The sequence below is a fragment of the Oryzias latipes genome, chromosome 15 (assembly GCF_002234675.1).
Source record: "Oryzias latipes chromosome 15, ASM223467v1".
In the NCBI taxonomy this organism is placed as follows: Eukaryota; Metazoa; Chordata; class Actinopteri; order Beloniformes; family Adrianichthyidae; genus Oryzias; species Oryzias latipes.
Window position 1 is genome coordinate 23,349,866 of NC_019873.2, and position 15,537 is coordinate 23,365,402.

At 39.7% G+C, this 15,537-nt stretch overlaps 1 protein-coding gene across 1 annotated transcript; it reads right to left on the reverse strand.

Moving 5' to 3' along the window:
- Positions 1-1,318: 1,318 nt before the first annotated feature.
- On the reverse strand, positions 1,319-13,185 carry LOC101162549 (prominin-1-A). Its single transcript, XM_011484476.3, has 24 exons — positions 13,038-13,185; positions 11,145-11,483; positions 10,096-10,160; positions 9,684-9,889; positions 9,490-9,610; positions 9,078-9,141; positions 8,913-9,002; positions 8,079-8,275; positions 6,371-6,442; positions 6,197-6,260; positions 5,949-6,099; positions 5,709-5,861; positions 5,509-5,632; positions 5,192-5,280; positions 5,015-5,099; positions 4,801-4,938; positions 4,650-4,718; positions 4,467-4,559; positions 4,313-4,366; positions 4,144-4,224; positions 2,579-2,647; positions 2,410-2,499; positions 2,216-2,328; positions 1,319-2,138 (listed from the first exon to the last, which is right to left on the reverse strand). Exons 2-24 carry the CDS (start codon positions 11,389-11,391, stop codon positions 2,060-2,062), a joined length of 2,514 nt encoding a protein of 837 aa, XP_011482778.1. The 5' UTR covers positions 11,392-11,483; positions 13,038-13,185; the 3' UTR covers positions 1,319-2,059.
- Positions 13,186-15,537: the final 2,352 nt, after the last annotated feature.

Consider the following 15,537-nt stretch of genomic DNA (forward strand, 5'->3'; position numbering starts at 1 on the left):
GAAGGTTTAGTAGACACTTGCAGACAGCTAGATTGCTCATTAAAATAAATCTAAAACACACAAAAGTTATTTTAATCCACTTTGATGGATTCTTCATGTAGAAGAATTTCATTTAGAATTTTTTTTAACCTTTAAATTCTGACATAACTGGGATTTTAATTTACAAAATAACAGCAGGGTGGAAACGTGTGTTTAAGGGTTAAAGTGGCGACTGGTAGGCGGATCCTATTGACGCCATGAGCAAGTGTCTAAAAGCAGAAGCACAGCCAGTCTGCAGGTGTTTTGCTGTTACAGAGAAACAACATGGAAATATTACCTGTTGCTGCTCGGATGTCTTAGAGGATTTCAGATCTTATGCATCATTTACATTTGCACCTCAAAAAAGCTGGACGTGTGGTGCTTGTGTAGCTGTTTTTTCCCCTTTGTTTCTGAATTTTAAAGCTTGGATATTTAAATAAAATGGGAGGAATGCAGGAATCTGCTCTCTCACATCTTTGTCTCCAACAGATTGACTTTTGCTGCAGGAGGCGTCTCTAGTTACACAGACGACAGTCACATTGCTGCTGTAAGGTCATCGATTCACCTGTTCTAATTATAGACGGCAGCCTGTAAACAATATTGTGTCTGAACATGAACAGAGGCTGCATTGGCCTTTCCTCATGTTTTAAATGCTAATAGTACTCAATTTCAATAGTATATCATGTGTAGAGGAAATGATGTTAAAAATAAAATTCTTTCATGATAATTTGCTTTAAACGTTTTAATGTGTTGTGTTTGTTTGGATCATTGGCTTTAAAATGAGTTGAAAGATTCCTGAAAAGGTTAGTTTGATTGTTTATACGATAACATTATTCTTTACTGCCCGATCTCTGTTCAGCTGTAAAACTCTTTTTAGTTTTTATTGCAGATGTTTCTCTTCCCAAACTTTTGGCAAAAAATAAACTAAATTAATCTTTTTCAAAAAAACAAAAAGAGAATATAAACAGTGCATTTTTAAAGGGAAGAAAACTGCAAAATGGCTTATCTCTGCAGTCAAACGCATCATTGTAGGAGCTATTTTTTTAGCAATTGATAATGGATAAACTGGTTGGAAAATAATAAAAAAGCAAAAAAATGAATTACTCCAACTTTATGCTCCCAAGAGCATTTCTAACATTAAGATTATGAAACACTTTAATAAGCATATCTGAAATATTGTTTCAATGCCTAATGGTGCAGATTTTATTGCACTGCTAATGTACAAGATTATAAAAACATCCAATAAATAAATACCTCATTAACACCTCATTTAAAATAGTAAGGATCAAAAGAGTCAAAAAATGTTTGCAACTATTCTTTTTTCTTTAATTCAGCCATTCTTTTTAGAACACACATCCTAAATGTTTGCATCCCTTCATTGTCCATCTGGTCAAACAGACCATATAAAGTGCAAAAGTTGTGATAGAAAACCTAACAAATAGTACAAAACCATCACTTCATAAACATTAAATGAGAATTTACAATAACAAATTTGAAAAACAGGACTTAATTTTAAAACAATCGAGTGTTAACTATAAAGTTCACAAACAAAAAAACAAGCCATAAGGAAAATGTGAGTTCATTAACAAACAAAGAAAAAGAAAAATGGTGATTTTCCCAATTAGTGCAAGTAAAGGTAGAAATTCAAAGGCTATTCTCCCAGCGATAGCAAAGCACAGTGATTTTTGAAAAGAGACATTTCTGAGGTAAATGCACGCCAGCGTTTATAGAAAACAGAATAAACCTTTAAAAAAGGACTAGCCAGTAGTGTTTGTTCATTGATCAAATGCATACAGAGCATTTACGCGACATGAAGCATGAAAACAAATCCCTGCAGGTTCCCTCACACCCAAAATATGAATACTGGAATCCCTTTTTGAGTTGCTTTGCTTCTCCATCTCATGGTGTTGACCAGATTTAAAAAAATACTCATTTAAAAATAGATAATTTTGGCAGCTTCACTAGAGTACAGATGTACCACATCAGTTTCTGAAAGCAACATGTGCTGTTATGTTGTCCAGTGATGCAGCATTTTGGGTCTTCAGGCTTTTTTTGAAAGCTGAGCACTTGGGAGAAATCGTGCCGTGGCCCGTGGGATCTGGTGCATCACTATGTGATCACTGGAAACAGAGACATTGCCAGCATTCGTAAATCCATCGTCCAGCTGCGTTTGTGTTTTTGGTTTGTCCGTACTCACTCGTAGACGTCAGAGTCCTTCATTTTTCTGTAGTACTTTGCCAGTTTGATGGAAAAAATGATGCCGGGGATGAAGAAGATCACGCACCAGCCCAGACTGAGCCAAAATGCATTCTGAAAGAGGCAAAATGAAAGGTCAGTGCATCCTGCATGGCTGCACGCACACCAAACGTGACGGCGAATTCAGGTCCTCACCAGGGACTCCACCGCGTAAGCACAGAGGATGACCTCTGCAGAGTCCACAGCTCCTGCCACCGGCCCACAGCGACCCAACTGACGCGTTATCTTTTCAAGAAGCCGTGCGTTAGACTGACTGTGCAAAAACGCTGGTTTTTATTTTCAAAGCATAAGGATTTACGCTTACTGTGAAGTTGGCCCAGTCTGCATAAAGAAGGAAAATATTCAGCTGACAGTCCAGAAACTTCCTGCTCTCCTGGGATTGAAATCGAGAGGGGAAAAGAAAGGGTCAATTTCTCTTGTTATGCTGCTTTATACTGAGAAGTCATGAGGAAGAAGCTGGATACCAATGTAATCACTGAGCATTTAAACAAATACAAGAATTTAAAGGTTAAAGAATGAAGTTTAGAGACCCACTGATAAAAATTGTGCTTTGGGTGTTTTTAACATGTTCTTGTGGCATTTTTTTCTGATGATGGAGGGCATGTATTATGAAAATTAAGCTTAAAAATGCATTTCTGAGACTTTCTTTATTAAAATCATTGTAAATCAGAAGTGAAAAAAATACACTTGGTGGGCCACAAGCTTCCCACTCCGCTCCATTCTGATGCTTTCACTTATAGACGACTAGATCCATGTACTTTCTCCTCGTCGGAGCTGGAATCTGGCTCCACACTGTACAGCTGGATAGCTCGGATTTTGCTCTCCATTTTGGATACACCAGTAGTGTTAGGCTGGAGTTGTGATGGGCTGTAAGCTAGCGGGAAAGCGTGTATGGTAAATGGTGTATACTTATATAGCGCCTTTCTTCCTACAAGGAAAAAGCGCTTTACAGTCACAGACCCATTCACCCAGTGACACACACATTCACACACACATTCAGACACTGGTGGTGGCCCCGCTACCAAACACAGGCGCCCGCCTACCACCAGAGGCAAGGTGGGGTTCAGTGTCTTGCCCAAGGACACTTCTATTAATGGGCGTGCAAGGCGGGAATCGAACCTGCAATTTTACGATCATGGGTCGACCGCCCTACCGCTACACCACGGCCGCCCCTAAACATCTCACTCTTAGTAATGGGAACAAGAAGGGGAGCTAGGGTAGCTCAGCAAAAGCTAGTAAATTTGAATTTTCTCATTAATGCCTCTGCTTTTACCTGTTTTGCTTAAATCATTTTCATTTCCGGATTTTAGAATTTTTTTTTCTCTTCCTCTCTGCATTATTTTTTTGGATCTCTTACTAATACTAATTAATAGGAATGAAAGGTGAAATGATTGATTTTATCTGTCAAATTTTATTTTGTTATATATTCTGTTTGGACAAATTGGACAAACTGGACAGTGAACTAGAAATATCAAGCACAATGAGACTAAACAGAGTTTTTTTTTTCATTTAAAGAGAATAGCTAAGAGAGTGCAGTGTCGCTTAGATGATTGTGTGTAATCGTCAGGGTGACAGGATTTAGGAATCCTGCGACCCGTATTGAATCTGTTTTGCTTCGCCGAGACTTTTTCTCCAGACTCCATTTTTCTTGTTTAAATGTTTTTTTTTTCCTGTAAATCAAACCATTTGCTACCATATCTTTCATAACTGGACACAAAAGTAGTTCCTACTCTGCTGCTGTGAAACCAACAGGAAAACCTAAGAAGGGCATGAGACCACCACCCCCCTCTATTCTCTAAATGACTGACTGACCTCAGGCATTAGGAGAGCACATTTTTTCAGACTCATGTGACTCGTGGCTCTACTCACGGTCTTGATTATCTGTGATGCATTGGTGTTGAGAAAGTCTTGTGCTGCTCCAACTTTCCTTAGCACCTCCTCCACTGTTCCCTGGAAGAAGCAGAGGGGGACGGAAACCGAATGAGAAGAGGAGGATGACCTCTGAACTTAACAGCTGCATGTCAGTCAGCTTACTCACATTGACTGTGGCTAAAGAAGACTGAAGACTTCTGAGGGTTGAATTGAGGTTTTTCTTTGGGAAGAAATAAGTAGAAATGTATTTCAAAGCTGAAACTGATTTGATGGAATCAGGAAAAGAACTGGAATGGTTAGGCAGGAAAAGAGTATCTCACCATTTGTGGGATGAGGACTGTTTCAATATCAGCCTGGATCTGCTTCAGTTGGTTTGCTTCATTTCTGAGCTCAGATTGAATGTTTCTATTTTTCTAAAATGACAAATGAGAAAACATTCAGTAGTTTCAGAGTGCTGTGTTAAGAATTAACAATGGATCGGTTGTTCCCGCCTTGTGACTCACTTGATTGTCAGCTAACCCCATAAATCCATCTGCTGTAGAATTGAGGTTGATGCTGGAAACGTTGTTCATCTTAAAGCAGAATAAACAGAATTGGATCCCAATTACACTCAGATGCACGCACTAAGTTAACATCAAACCATAAATTGTTTACCTGCTGTGTCAAAGTTGTTGTGTTGACGGTCTTTTTGGAGAGGCTGCGAAGTTGGCTTGTGATTTCAGGACTTAGGAGATTGATCGTGGTCATGTTGATGTGGGTGTTGTCAAACTTCTGTTGGATCTCTGTCGTGTACTGAGCAAAACACACAGACGTGTAAATGCAGTTTTGGTTTTCTAACAAGCGCAAAAAACGAAAAGAAAACACTCACTTTGGACACGTTTAGCAGGTTTCCGAGATCAACCACCTCGTGCAGATGAAGGGTCGTCCATAGGGGCCTGTTCTGATTGCAGTCACTGAAATGAGGAGGAATTGTTTAAAAAAGAAAAGATATCTGGGTTTTGGCAATATATTTATATAAATAATCTAGCTTTTCTTGCATTCATACCGATAGATATCAGAGACACCAAGGCTGTCCTTTAGTCCCAAAGCTGGGCCAAGGTCCAGTTCAGGAAATACACGTGAAGAATTAATGAACTGGACAGGACAAAAAAAGTGGGGGGAAAAGAACCAGCTGTGATTACCAGATTCATTTAGGAAACATTTTTTGATTCACAATAAATCATTTTACACTTGGAATTCAATTTAGCGCTAAACATCGGATGATAAAACACTTTTAGATTGTTTGACACACATAACTGTCAGTTTACTCAGCTTTGCTCTTGAAATAATCCCTCATAATCTGCTTTTTTCATTCATGTTTACCTCCAGCAGTTGTCCGTTGTTCCACGGTCGGCAGACAAGAGTGTAAAGGTTTCCACCGAGCACAAACAGCAGCAAAACCACGATCATCAACAGCCAGGAGAAGAGGAAGCTGAAACACGCGCCCCTGCAACCAGCCGGGTCAGAGGTCAAAGACTCCAAAAAGTCTGAATGTTCCCGCTCACTCAGTTTTTCCAACTCACATCATGAGAAAGGTGCCCCCACAGTTGGCTGTGCCGGAGCGCATCGTGGGGTCCACCTTTGGTGACAGACCCAGAGGGCCGAAGATCAGACCCAGGAAGTTGCACACCACTACCAGGAGAACCGCACAGCACAGGGCCGTACACACACTCCATCTGGAGGGATTCACACACACACGGGTTATGAGCTTCCTCTTCTGCCAATCAGATCTATTTCAACTTTCATGTCCTTTTTCTTATTACCTGATATACTCAGCATACTTCACAGTGGGTGAGAACGTGTTAATCTGAGTCTGCGTCTCATTCAGAGTCACTGAAATTTGGCTTAAAGCCGAATCAGGGATGGAAAGCTGAGAAATCTGTGCCTTTACGTTATCCAGCAACACTTTGCCATCTAAAATAACAGAATAGAATAGAATAGAATATTAACAAACTGAAAACTGTCAGTCAATATTAAATTTTTTGAGACAACAAAGGTGGTGTTCACTCACCTTTAACAAAACCTTTGGTATCGTTTGCCACTTTACCAGGGATGTTCTTAAAATATGTTTCTCCCTGCAATAAAATAATATTGTAATTTTGATTCTTTTAGGGGTAGTGCAAGTACTTATACTCTCAATCTACACATGATTGAATTTCCTCCCAAATAAAATAAATATACTGACCTCTTGGATTTTGTTCTGTAGATTAGTTTTGGCTTCATCCACAGCGGAACGTAATTCCTGCAAGTTTGGAATCTGTGGAAACAATCGTTTTCATGTTCACTTGGGAACGAACATATTTCCTTCAAGTACCACAAGGGGGAGGCAGAGTGCAACACAGGAAAAGCAAGATTCTTACTGTAAAATAAATCAAGCAGATTGGAGAATGCTTTCCAATTTATACATATTGTGAAATAACACACACAAAAAAATCAAATAAAAAGAAAAGATGAGCAGAGAAAAGACCAGAAGACAAGGGATGTGTCAAAATCAGAGATATGTAGGAGGAATGAAGGAAAACAGATTGGAGGAGGACCAGTCAGCTGCTCTGACAAAAGACGAATACGACAAACAATGATCATCTGTCACATCAGCTCAGCCTGCGTCAAATGTGGCTTGATTACATAAACGCTTCTACCCGTATCCTCTTGTTAAAGCCTTCAGGGAAGATTTTCTGCCAGCATTTTGCAACCTTAGCAGTCGTACCTGACTCATCTCTCTAAAGTAAAGCTGGTTTTTAGAACCCTCTTTTTTCAGATTCAGGGATTTGTGTTGTTATCCCAGAAGACTTTGTTGTTTATATACTCCCTTCTGACTGTAAACCAAAAAAAAAATCATTTTCAATCAATTGAATGACCTTTAAAACATATTTATGGTGGCCAAAAATATTTTTTTTGTACAAACTGCAAGAATAATGACTAAACGTTAAACATTAAACAATTATAGAAATTGGCAAAAATCTTGGACATTTTAAAGTCATAAAGTGTATTTGATCTTTAGGGAAGAAAACGTTTTTTCCAGAGGGTCAATGACTTTTTTAAACCTCCATAGTTGCCAAAACTAGTCAAAAATATTTAAAAACAATCATTGACTTGACCTTTGGCTTTGTTGAAGGAAGCTGTCATGGCTCAAAATGACGACATCATACTTCCAAGTTGGAAACGCTTAGAAAAGTTCGTAAACTTCCTCCAATTTTTTACGGGCATTCACGTGTTGGTTTGCCATGACGACACTTGGAATAAAATCACTGACATGATTCCCTCAGACAATAGTGGACTAAACGCACTAAAGGTCTTTCTAAAAGTGAACAAAAAGCATGTCATGTGACACGACCGTTTCAACAATGTTCGAGTGGCAGACAAAAAAAAGGGGTTGCCAAGGACAATTGTTAAAGTTTAGTTTCACGTCGCACCACAAAAATCAAACAACGCATCCACCCAACTGGAACAGGCAAAGGACGTTCTGGTTTCTGTGGAGCTTTTCCCTTCAGTAAATCAGACTGTCACCCAATCGAGGTGTAGTCCACACTGGACATTGTCTGTTATGGGGTTTGTAGAGATTCTTTGTCATCCAGGTCATGTTCTCAAAGGATTCTGTTCTCTAGAGCAACAGGACTTTAACGGTTCATCTTCACAACTGAAGACTCTCCTAAGATTAATATCTATTTGATGAACCTTTAAAGCCGAGTAGTCCTGAATGTAGGAATCCTGTGGTCTTGGCTCAGATCGCTACTGGGCCTCAGGGGGCTGATGGTAGGAGGGCGCCAGCTGGCAGCTTGAGCTTCATCTGCTTTGCTGTGGAGTCAGTCAGTGACTCCATTTGTGCAGCAGTCAGGAAGACACAAAACAAAGTTTCCACAAAGTTGTTTTTTTTTTTGGTAAAATAAACTCACCGTAACAGAGCTGTCCCATTTCGGATTCTGCACTTCAGAAGAAAATGCACTGCAGTTGGTGCAGTTTGGGTTGGACAAGGTCTGATCGATTTGTTTTTGAACTTTTGTGATGTTGGCCTGCAGACGGTCCATGGTGGACTGCAGCTGGATTATAGAGATGTTGAGCTGGATGAGCTGAACACCGATGTCTGAATTCTCTGGAAATTCAAGGGAAGACAAAAAAAAAAGGTTTGTCAAAAAAAAAAAAAAACATTGTAAAAGTTTTACGGTTCTTAAAAAAAACAGCTGTAAACTGAGTACAAGTATAATTATCAAACATCATTTGGAGACTGGTTGGTTTTACTGTAAATAAACTAAGTCTGAAAGCCATGTGAGGGAAATTAAAGGAGGACATAAAGTTTTTTTTATTAAAAAAATAACCCCTTCGTACCTGACTTTATTTACAATTATATATATATTGTTTTTTTCTGGCTTAAATGGTCGGGTATGGTGTGAAGGTGTCAAATTTTCTGATAAAAAAGTCTTTTTTTCCTCTTTTTTGTGAAATTGTTATTGAATGATTCCTGTGTGTAATATATTTCGTCTACAGAGATTAGTCATTAATAATGTGTACCAATCTTAAAGTTTTTTTTAAAATAAAAATAAAAATGAATGTATTTTAAAAATATTCAACCAAAAATGGTCTTCATCGTTAGGATTCACCCATTTCCTGATGGTTATTCCAAAAAAGGGAATTAAACTAGTTTAGAATATTTGCATGAATTTTGTTCGGAATGGATAATAAAGTTTTATCCATTTGGAACAAAATTTCCCTTTCAGGTCGGCACACTGTACCTTCACCCAGATGTCTAACTGAATTCAGCGCCGAATCCAGAGTTCCGTTGAAGCGTTGCTGGATTTCTGATCCCAGCTGAGGTCCGATATCTGTAAATCCAAAATAACTGACAGTGTACTGCAACTTCTTTTCCCCGTTTTACTTTAAAACATCTTTTTTCTTACCATCTAAGTTGTTGCTGACCCCCTGAATAGTTTTATAACTCTCATTCAGCACACTGTCCATTTGCTGGAAGCAAAGAGAAAGAAAAAAGCTCACAAATATACTGGAGTAAATACAGTATGTCAACAGCCATATGGCTGCCCTTTCTTCTCCTCCGTCCTTCTCTTAAGTCTTGAGAAAAGCATATTGACACTGCAGGATAAATTGCTAGTTTGAAGGCAGTAGCTTTACTGAACAGTTCTTTGCATCTCCTGCAAAGGTCACCAACCACCACTAACGCCATGCAGGGAGGGGTGTGTGAGACATTTGGACAAACTAAGTAGGAACTGAGAGTAAATAGGAGGAGTAATAATGGCGCATACTTGCTGACATTTGACCTTCACACACTTTAAACAGTGAGAGCTTTGTTCTTGCCTGTGGCACAGACTTGAGAAAGGTTTGGATGTTCCTTATGGCCCGATTGAGCTCGGCTGGACTCCGCTCCACGCTCACTTTAAGCGCTGCGTTGCTGCTGAACATGCAGATGTTCCCGGCACTGCAGGATAGAAGTAACGATGAAGCAGGAGCAGGATCCGACCAAACAGAGACGTGGAACCTAAGACACTTACAGGATGATGAGGGTGGTTGCCCACGCAAAAACGTAGAGAGTTCTTCTGCGGCAGTGAATCGAGGATGTCTGCTTCTGGTACATCTCCCCACCACAGTTGCCACAGCAGCGACAGCAAGCCAGGAATAAACCGATTATGGGCATCAAAACGATGTACAGAATCCCAATGGCTATGCAAACCAGAAAGCCCACTTGATACACCAAGACCTGGACACAAAGCACACAGCGTGAATGCCGCCCCTCCCAGAAGACCTCACATGTAATTCTCTGAAGGTTAATGTTGCAGGTGTTTTTGGCCTAACATGACATCACAAACAGTGAGCAGTTTCTGTTTGCTATAATGATGATGCGGTCACAGTAAATGAAAAAGTGCAGGGAACAAAGTTAGGGTTTTTTACTAAACATTAACTTACTTTGTTGATGAGTTCCTGTAGTGAGATCACATTTCCTCCTCCCTGGACTATTTGCTGGATCAAGTCTGGGTAGAAATACAAGGAAAAACTTTATTTTCTCTGTACTTCTTGTTTATTTACCGTAGACAAAAACCTAGCGAGGCTTTGTGTAATGTCCCATGAATAAAGGTTTTAATAGTTTGCATTGTAAAAGCGGAAATCTGACACTGGCATGTTTCAGTGGTGCTGGATTTGTGGTTACAAGGAGTTCCGGACATTTGTTTTGGAAAGATTATTACACAGAGTAGTACGTCAGAAGCCTATCATTGAGATTTACTCTGAAACCTGCAATTTGGGGATTTTTTTCCCACCAAAAAAAAAAAAAAAGGTAACTGAGAAGAGACGCTCCTACACACAGACTGTACACAGTTCTCAGCATTTGTGTGAGATCCGACAGCCGTGAATGCATTTACCGATTCTTTTCCTGAAGGTAATTTGAAACGTCTGACAGAAAGACAGTTCCCGTAACCTGTCGAGCATTTCATCGCAGAGATGAAAGACGCCTGTAACCCTTCAAAGGGCAGCCGTGTCTTGGTTGAAATCTACCTATAACAGCAAATCTGTTGGTCTGTACGGTCAAAGGCTATCCAGCAGGTTTCAGAGCACACTGGTTTCTCTTTTTGAAATCAACATCAAATAGGAAGTAATCTGTGAATTTTAACGCCTCATTGAGCGTCAATATGGTATCAAAAGGCCACACAAAAGACTGCATGAAACAAGCGACCTAGGGGCCATTAAAGGTTAAAGATTAACCAATATACAAACAAATTGCCATTAACTTGCTGGTTTGCCAATCCGGTTCTCTCTATTATGTGACGTTAAAAGCGTTTGAGTCATGTGAAAGAAATAGGTCGCCCGAGTTTTGACCCTGCAGCAATAAAAACAATCATTCAGAGAAATTTTACGTGGTTTAATTTGTAACCTTAGCAGAAGCTGGGCAGAGAAACCCATAAACCAGCTGAAAGAAAAACATGGAGATGGCTCCAGTGGGTTTTGATGGTGACACTGACCTGCAGGAAAGGGATTAGGCTGGACAGTGTTGAGGAAAGACTGGGAAAAAGGGGCCATGAAGCCCACACTGGGGTCCTTTTGGGTTGCGGCCTCATACTGAGGCTGGGTGAGGTTCTCTTGGGCCGGGGCCGCAGGACAAGTGGGCTGAGAATGCACTAACTGAAAGATGACGAGGAGCTCCACCCCCATCAGTCCCATTACACTCCTGAATCCTCCGGCACTTCCCCATCTCCAGCACTTCTCCATGATTGCAGGTTAGAACCCGTGAGAAATATTCAGCAGGATGATACAGGCTCCCAGAGGGATTAACTCATGGTGCAAGTTGTATCTTGATGTATCTGAAAAACCAGAAAGAGCAGCTTTTGTGGTGGGATACTGGCAAAAAGAAGAGGAAACACACTGAAGCCTTACAGATCTCCTAAACAAGTCGCTATTGTGTGGAAAAAGCAGCCATGATGACTTCTTCTTTATTCAAATGTTCCCTTTATTGCCACGTGTTTCTATCTGACCCTGTTCTCGGCATCTTCCTCTCGGAAGCCCATCAGCCATACGTCTTCTTTTATCACATCTAGTCATCTTTGCTTTTGAAGGAAAGCTCCGTATCTTCTCCTCGATTACTTCTGTCTTCGTGTCTTATCCATCTCTGACTTCAAACATCTAAACCTGAGCCATCCATCCAAAATGCCTCTTTCTAATCTTGCCAATTCTCATCATAAACCCAAACTTCAGACTTGTCTCTACTGTTTCCATTTCCCTTTTCCACATCCACCCCGCCTGTACCGACCTCTCCATCTCTGCCTCACATTTCCTGTTTTTTCACATAACTTCAGCCCTTGAATCTCTCTCGTTCCTTTAGCTTCACTGTTTTCTTTACATTCACACATCTATTTTCTTTCTTGTCATGTCTGACTTCCACTTTCTAATAACCACCTCTTCAGTTTTTCCCTAAATCATCTCACTGAATACAATCCTTTCCTGAATTCATCTTTTAATTCATCCATCATCACAGTATGCACTCCCCCTACAAATCTGTTATCTTAAGATAATAGTTCCATATAAAATCCCTCTTTGCAAATTTTAGGTCAAAAGAAAACAATTATTTTGGCCAAAAACACTCTTGTACTCAAAGATGGTCTCTTCCAGACAAAGAAAAAGTTATTCTCAACATAAGTTGTTTATAAAAAACATTTTTGAGTGTATGTGTGAACAAAAATACTCAGTGTAAGAAAATTACCTTAAAATTCAGCACGTAGTAAAAACAAAGAAAAAAGGAAAAGTCCTTTAATTGGATCATACCACCCCATACCTCCAATACCTTATGGTGACCAAAAAATGTGCAGTTGCATTACACTATACACATGACTGAATCAATTTTAAAGGTCCCAATTAGTCTTTAAGTGTTATCTTTTCAGGAAAATCACAGACAATCCACAGCTTTCTCACAGGTATTTTTGTCTTTCCCTCTTTCCTGCCATGACTAATGAGAAATTCTGAACACAGTGTTTGGTTTCCCTCAACAGCAATACATCATTCAGCCTCTATCTGGACACTTTCACTAAAGCGTAGGAGGTACTGACTTTTAGAAGTTACAGGAAAATTTTAAGTGAGCCATGAGAGCTCTGTTGGTGTAAACAGTGAGATAAGTTGAATCCACGGCTGGTACCAGCATCAACTCTTGTTTAACCCCAAACAAAGCTCCCACTGTGGGACACTTCACTCAACGTTTTCTTCATTTTTCCATGAAATTATGATAAGATCAAGCAGATCTTATCACTAAGAACAATTTGAATTTTTCAGATAAGAAGATCAGTACCAAGGGGGTAAGTCTCCTGTCTGAGACAGAAGGAGATCCACGGAGGTCAGAGAGCAAACAAGCTTTTCTCCAAACCTACCTTTTTATCCAGAACATCACCAGTTGTTGAAAGGAAGGCACAAAAGTCTCTCAGTCTCCTGCAAAGAAATGTGATCTGCTCTGCTCCTCCTGTGTAGATGACTGGGTGCTGGATGGTGGCTCTCGCTGACTAGCACTGAGGAGAGTGGAGCTGGGAGAGGAGAAAAAAGGGAGTGTCTGGAGAGGAGTGGGAGGGACGAACAGGAGATGGGAGGTCAAATTATTTGTTAAACAAATGCAATTCTGGCAAACGAGATGGTTTCTCTGCTTCCTGTAGGTGGAAGGAGGAAGAGTGTTTGATGTTACACTTGATTTAAAAGAAAAGCTTTGGTTTATAGAAGGATGCAAAAATGAGTTGAACTACTTTAGTGCATTGCATAAAACTAAGCACACTTTTAAGATAAACAATAGGGGAAGCCCTATTTTTGGAACGGTCAAAGAGGAACTGAAATAACAATAACTGAGAACAATATCAGCCTTAGGTACAGACACAAAAACGTGATCACATAAGATCATTCTCTCTGTGGATCTTTTGCTGAAGGGGGGAGTGGGTTTCCACTTTTCTGGGAAGCATGACACTGCATAAACACATTTACATACAAACAAAGCCGCCTGTGACTTCCCCATCAAATTTCTGCTGTTAGAAGACATCTCCATTTTTTTCTCCGTTTTGACTCACTTCCACTCTCATCCCCTACCAGCTCATCCTGTGGCCAAGCAGGAAGCTCGGCTGCTGTGGCTTCGACGTGCCACCACTCTGTGGTTATCCATCCTTGATGTCCTGTCGTACCAAAACACCTTCAGCTAAAGGAAAATCTCACTTCGACATGCCTGTTTCCTATTTTATAAGTAAGTTCTGTTTTGATTGTAGGTTGGCAACTTTGTTAGCTACGCCCACATTCCTAATATGTTCAGATTGTATGTTATATTGCTTCAGCTTGAGCTGGGGATTCGTGTTTAAAATTTTCAGAATACTTCAGTGGAAAATGTGCGAAAAAACAGGGAGCTTACAGTTATTGCCACGCTAACACCGATCAAAATCTACAGTCTTTAAAACAACATTTTTTTCCACACATAGATTCCCAATGATGATCAAGGACTAGAGGTGTGTGAAGAAACTGGATATAAATCGAGGTTAAGTCATTAATGTAATAAAAGGTAAAAGTTAGTTTAATAAAATGTAAAAAGGGAGTTTCTAACTATTCTGTTTCTAATCATTCCTAACAAGGTGAAAGATCAAAATCCCTAAGAGGAGTTTAAATTTTTAGCAGTTACTCTAGGTGATTTTAAACAGAAATTCAAAATGGTGGCCTCTTCCTGAGGTCAAAGGTTAATGGTTGCAGACTTTTCTTTTCCCATTTTGTGTTGAAATATGAAAATGGCCAAATTTCACACTTTGCCATAAAACAGGTTTTCTGGCCAACCCCTAAAAATTTTACCACTTCCTCTGGATACCCCTCAAAACGTGTGTTTTGGTTTTATTACTGGATTTTGGCTTTTGTTTTAAGCCTAAAATTCATTTTCACCGGGTACTAGGAGTGTGAGTCCTTGAGTATGTCACCAGAGTGAAATTTGTGCTGAAACGCGCAGTACCAAAGCGGAAATGTGAGAACAGTCTGGTACTTGCAGCTCAGGACTGCTGCCGGACAGAACAACGTTTTTACCACCTATAGGTTTGGCACAGAAGCCCCACAGCATGGTTAGCGATAAAGAAAACATTAGCAACACATTTGCACATCAGGGCCACATTCAAGACCCAAAAAAGCTTTGGATTAACCCTTGTGCTATCCTAGGCACTTTAAAATTAGGAGTTGGGTCATCTAGACCCACTAGACAGTGCTCTAAACCCTTTTTCTTCAATGATTTGTGATCTTCACTGGTGTCCATGGATTACATGAAATCCTCTTCACCTTTATCCACCTTAGTCATGGTAGGAATAACACGTCAATGTAAGGGTGGGGTCATAGGATAGCACAAAGGTTAAATTAGACCATACTTTGCAGTGCCCTTTAAAAAAAAATGCTCTAGATTAATGAATTCCTGTTTATCTTTTCTTGAAAAACTCTTCTGAAGCGCTATTTTTGGTAAACACTAGCTAGTAATTTATGCAAAGCCTGTAAATCAACAACAAGTGCATCATGTTCTTTCATAGAACAGACTTACAGTAAGGGTGGGATTACGTCATTGGTGCTTCTTCCCAATGCCTTTCAAGCAATAATCAAATATGAATTAATATTTAAAATAGATGTGATATGTCTTTGTATGTTTATTGTCTTTTTTCCGTTGTTTTTTTAACTGCTTGAAACTATCAATAAATTAATAAAAGTAATTGAACTCATGGAGAAGCAAAAAATGTGAAAACACTAAAGTATTTTGATTAGGTCCTTGGAGATTTGCACGTTTCTTTTAAATATAAATTGAAAAATATTTATTTTAGATAATTCTGAGATGTCACAGTGGTGTAGGGGGTAACACTCAGCGAGAAGACTCTGGTTCAAATC

What these genes read in the sequence shown, in the direction of transcription:
- LOC101162549 (XM_011484476.3), bottom strand. Translation starts at nt 11,391, where the DNA reads ATGGAGAAGTGCTGGAGATGGGGAAGTGCCGGAGGATTCAGGAGTGTA. An exon ending in GCAACCACCCTCATCATCCT is followed by an intron (nt 9,611 to 9,683) that starts GTAAGTGTCTTA and finishes TCTATCCTGCAG; the next exon opens with TGCCGGGAACATCTGCATGT. An exon ending in TACAGAACAAAATCCAAGAG is followed by an intron (nt 6,261 to 6,370) that starts GTCAGTATATTT and finishes ATTTTATTGCAG; the next exon opens with GGAGAAACATATTTTAAGAA.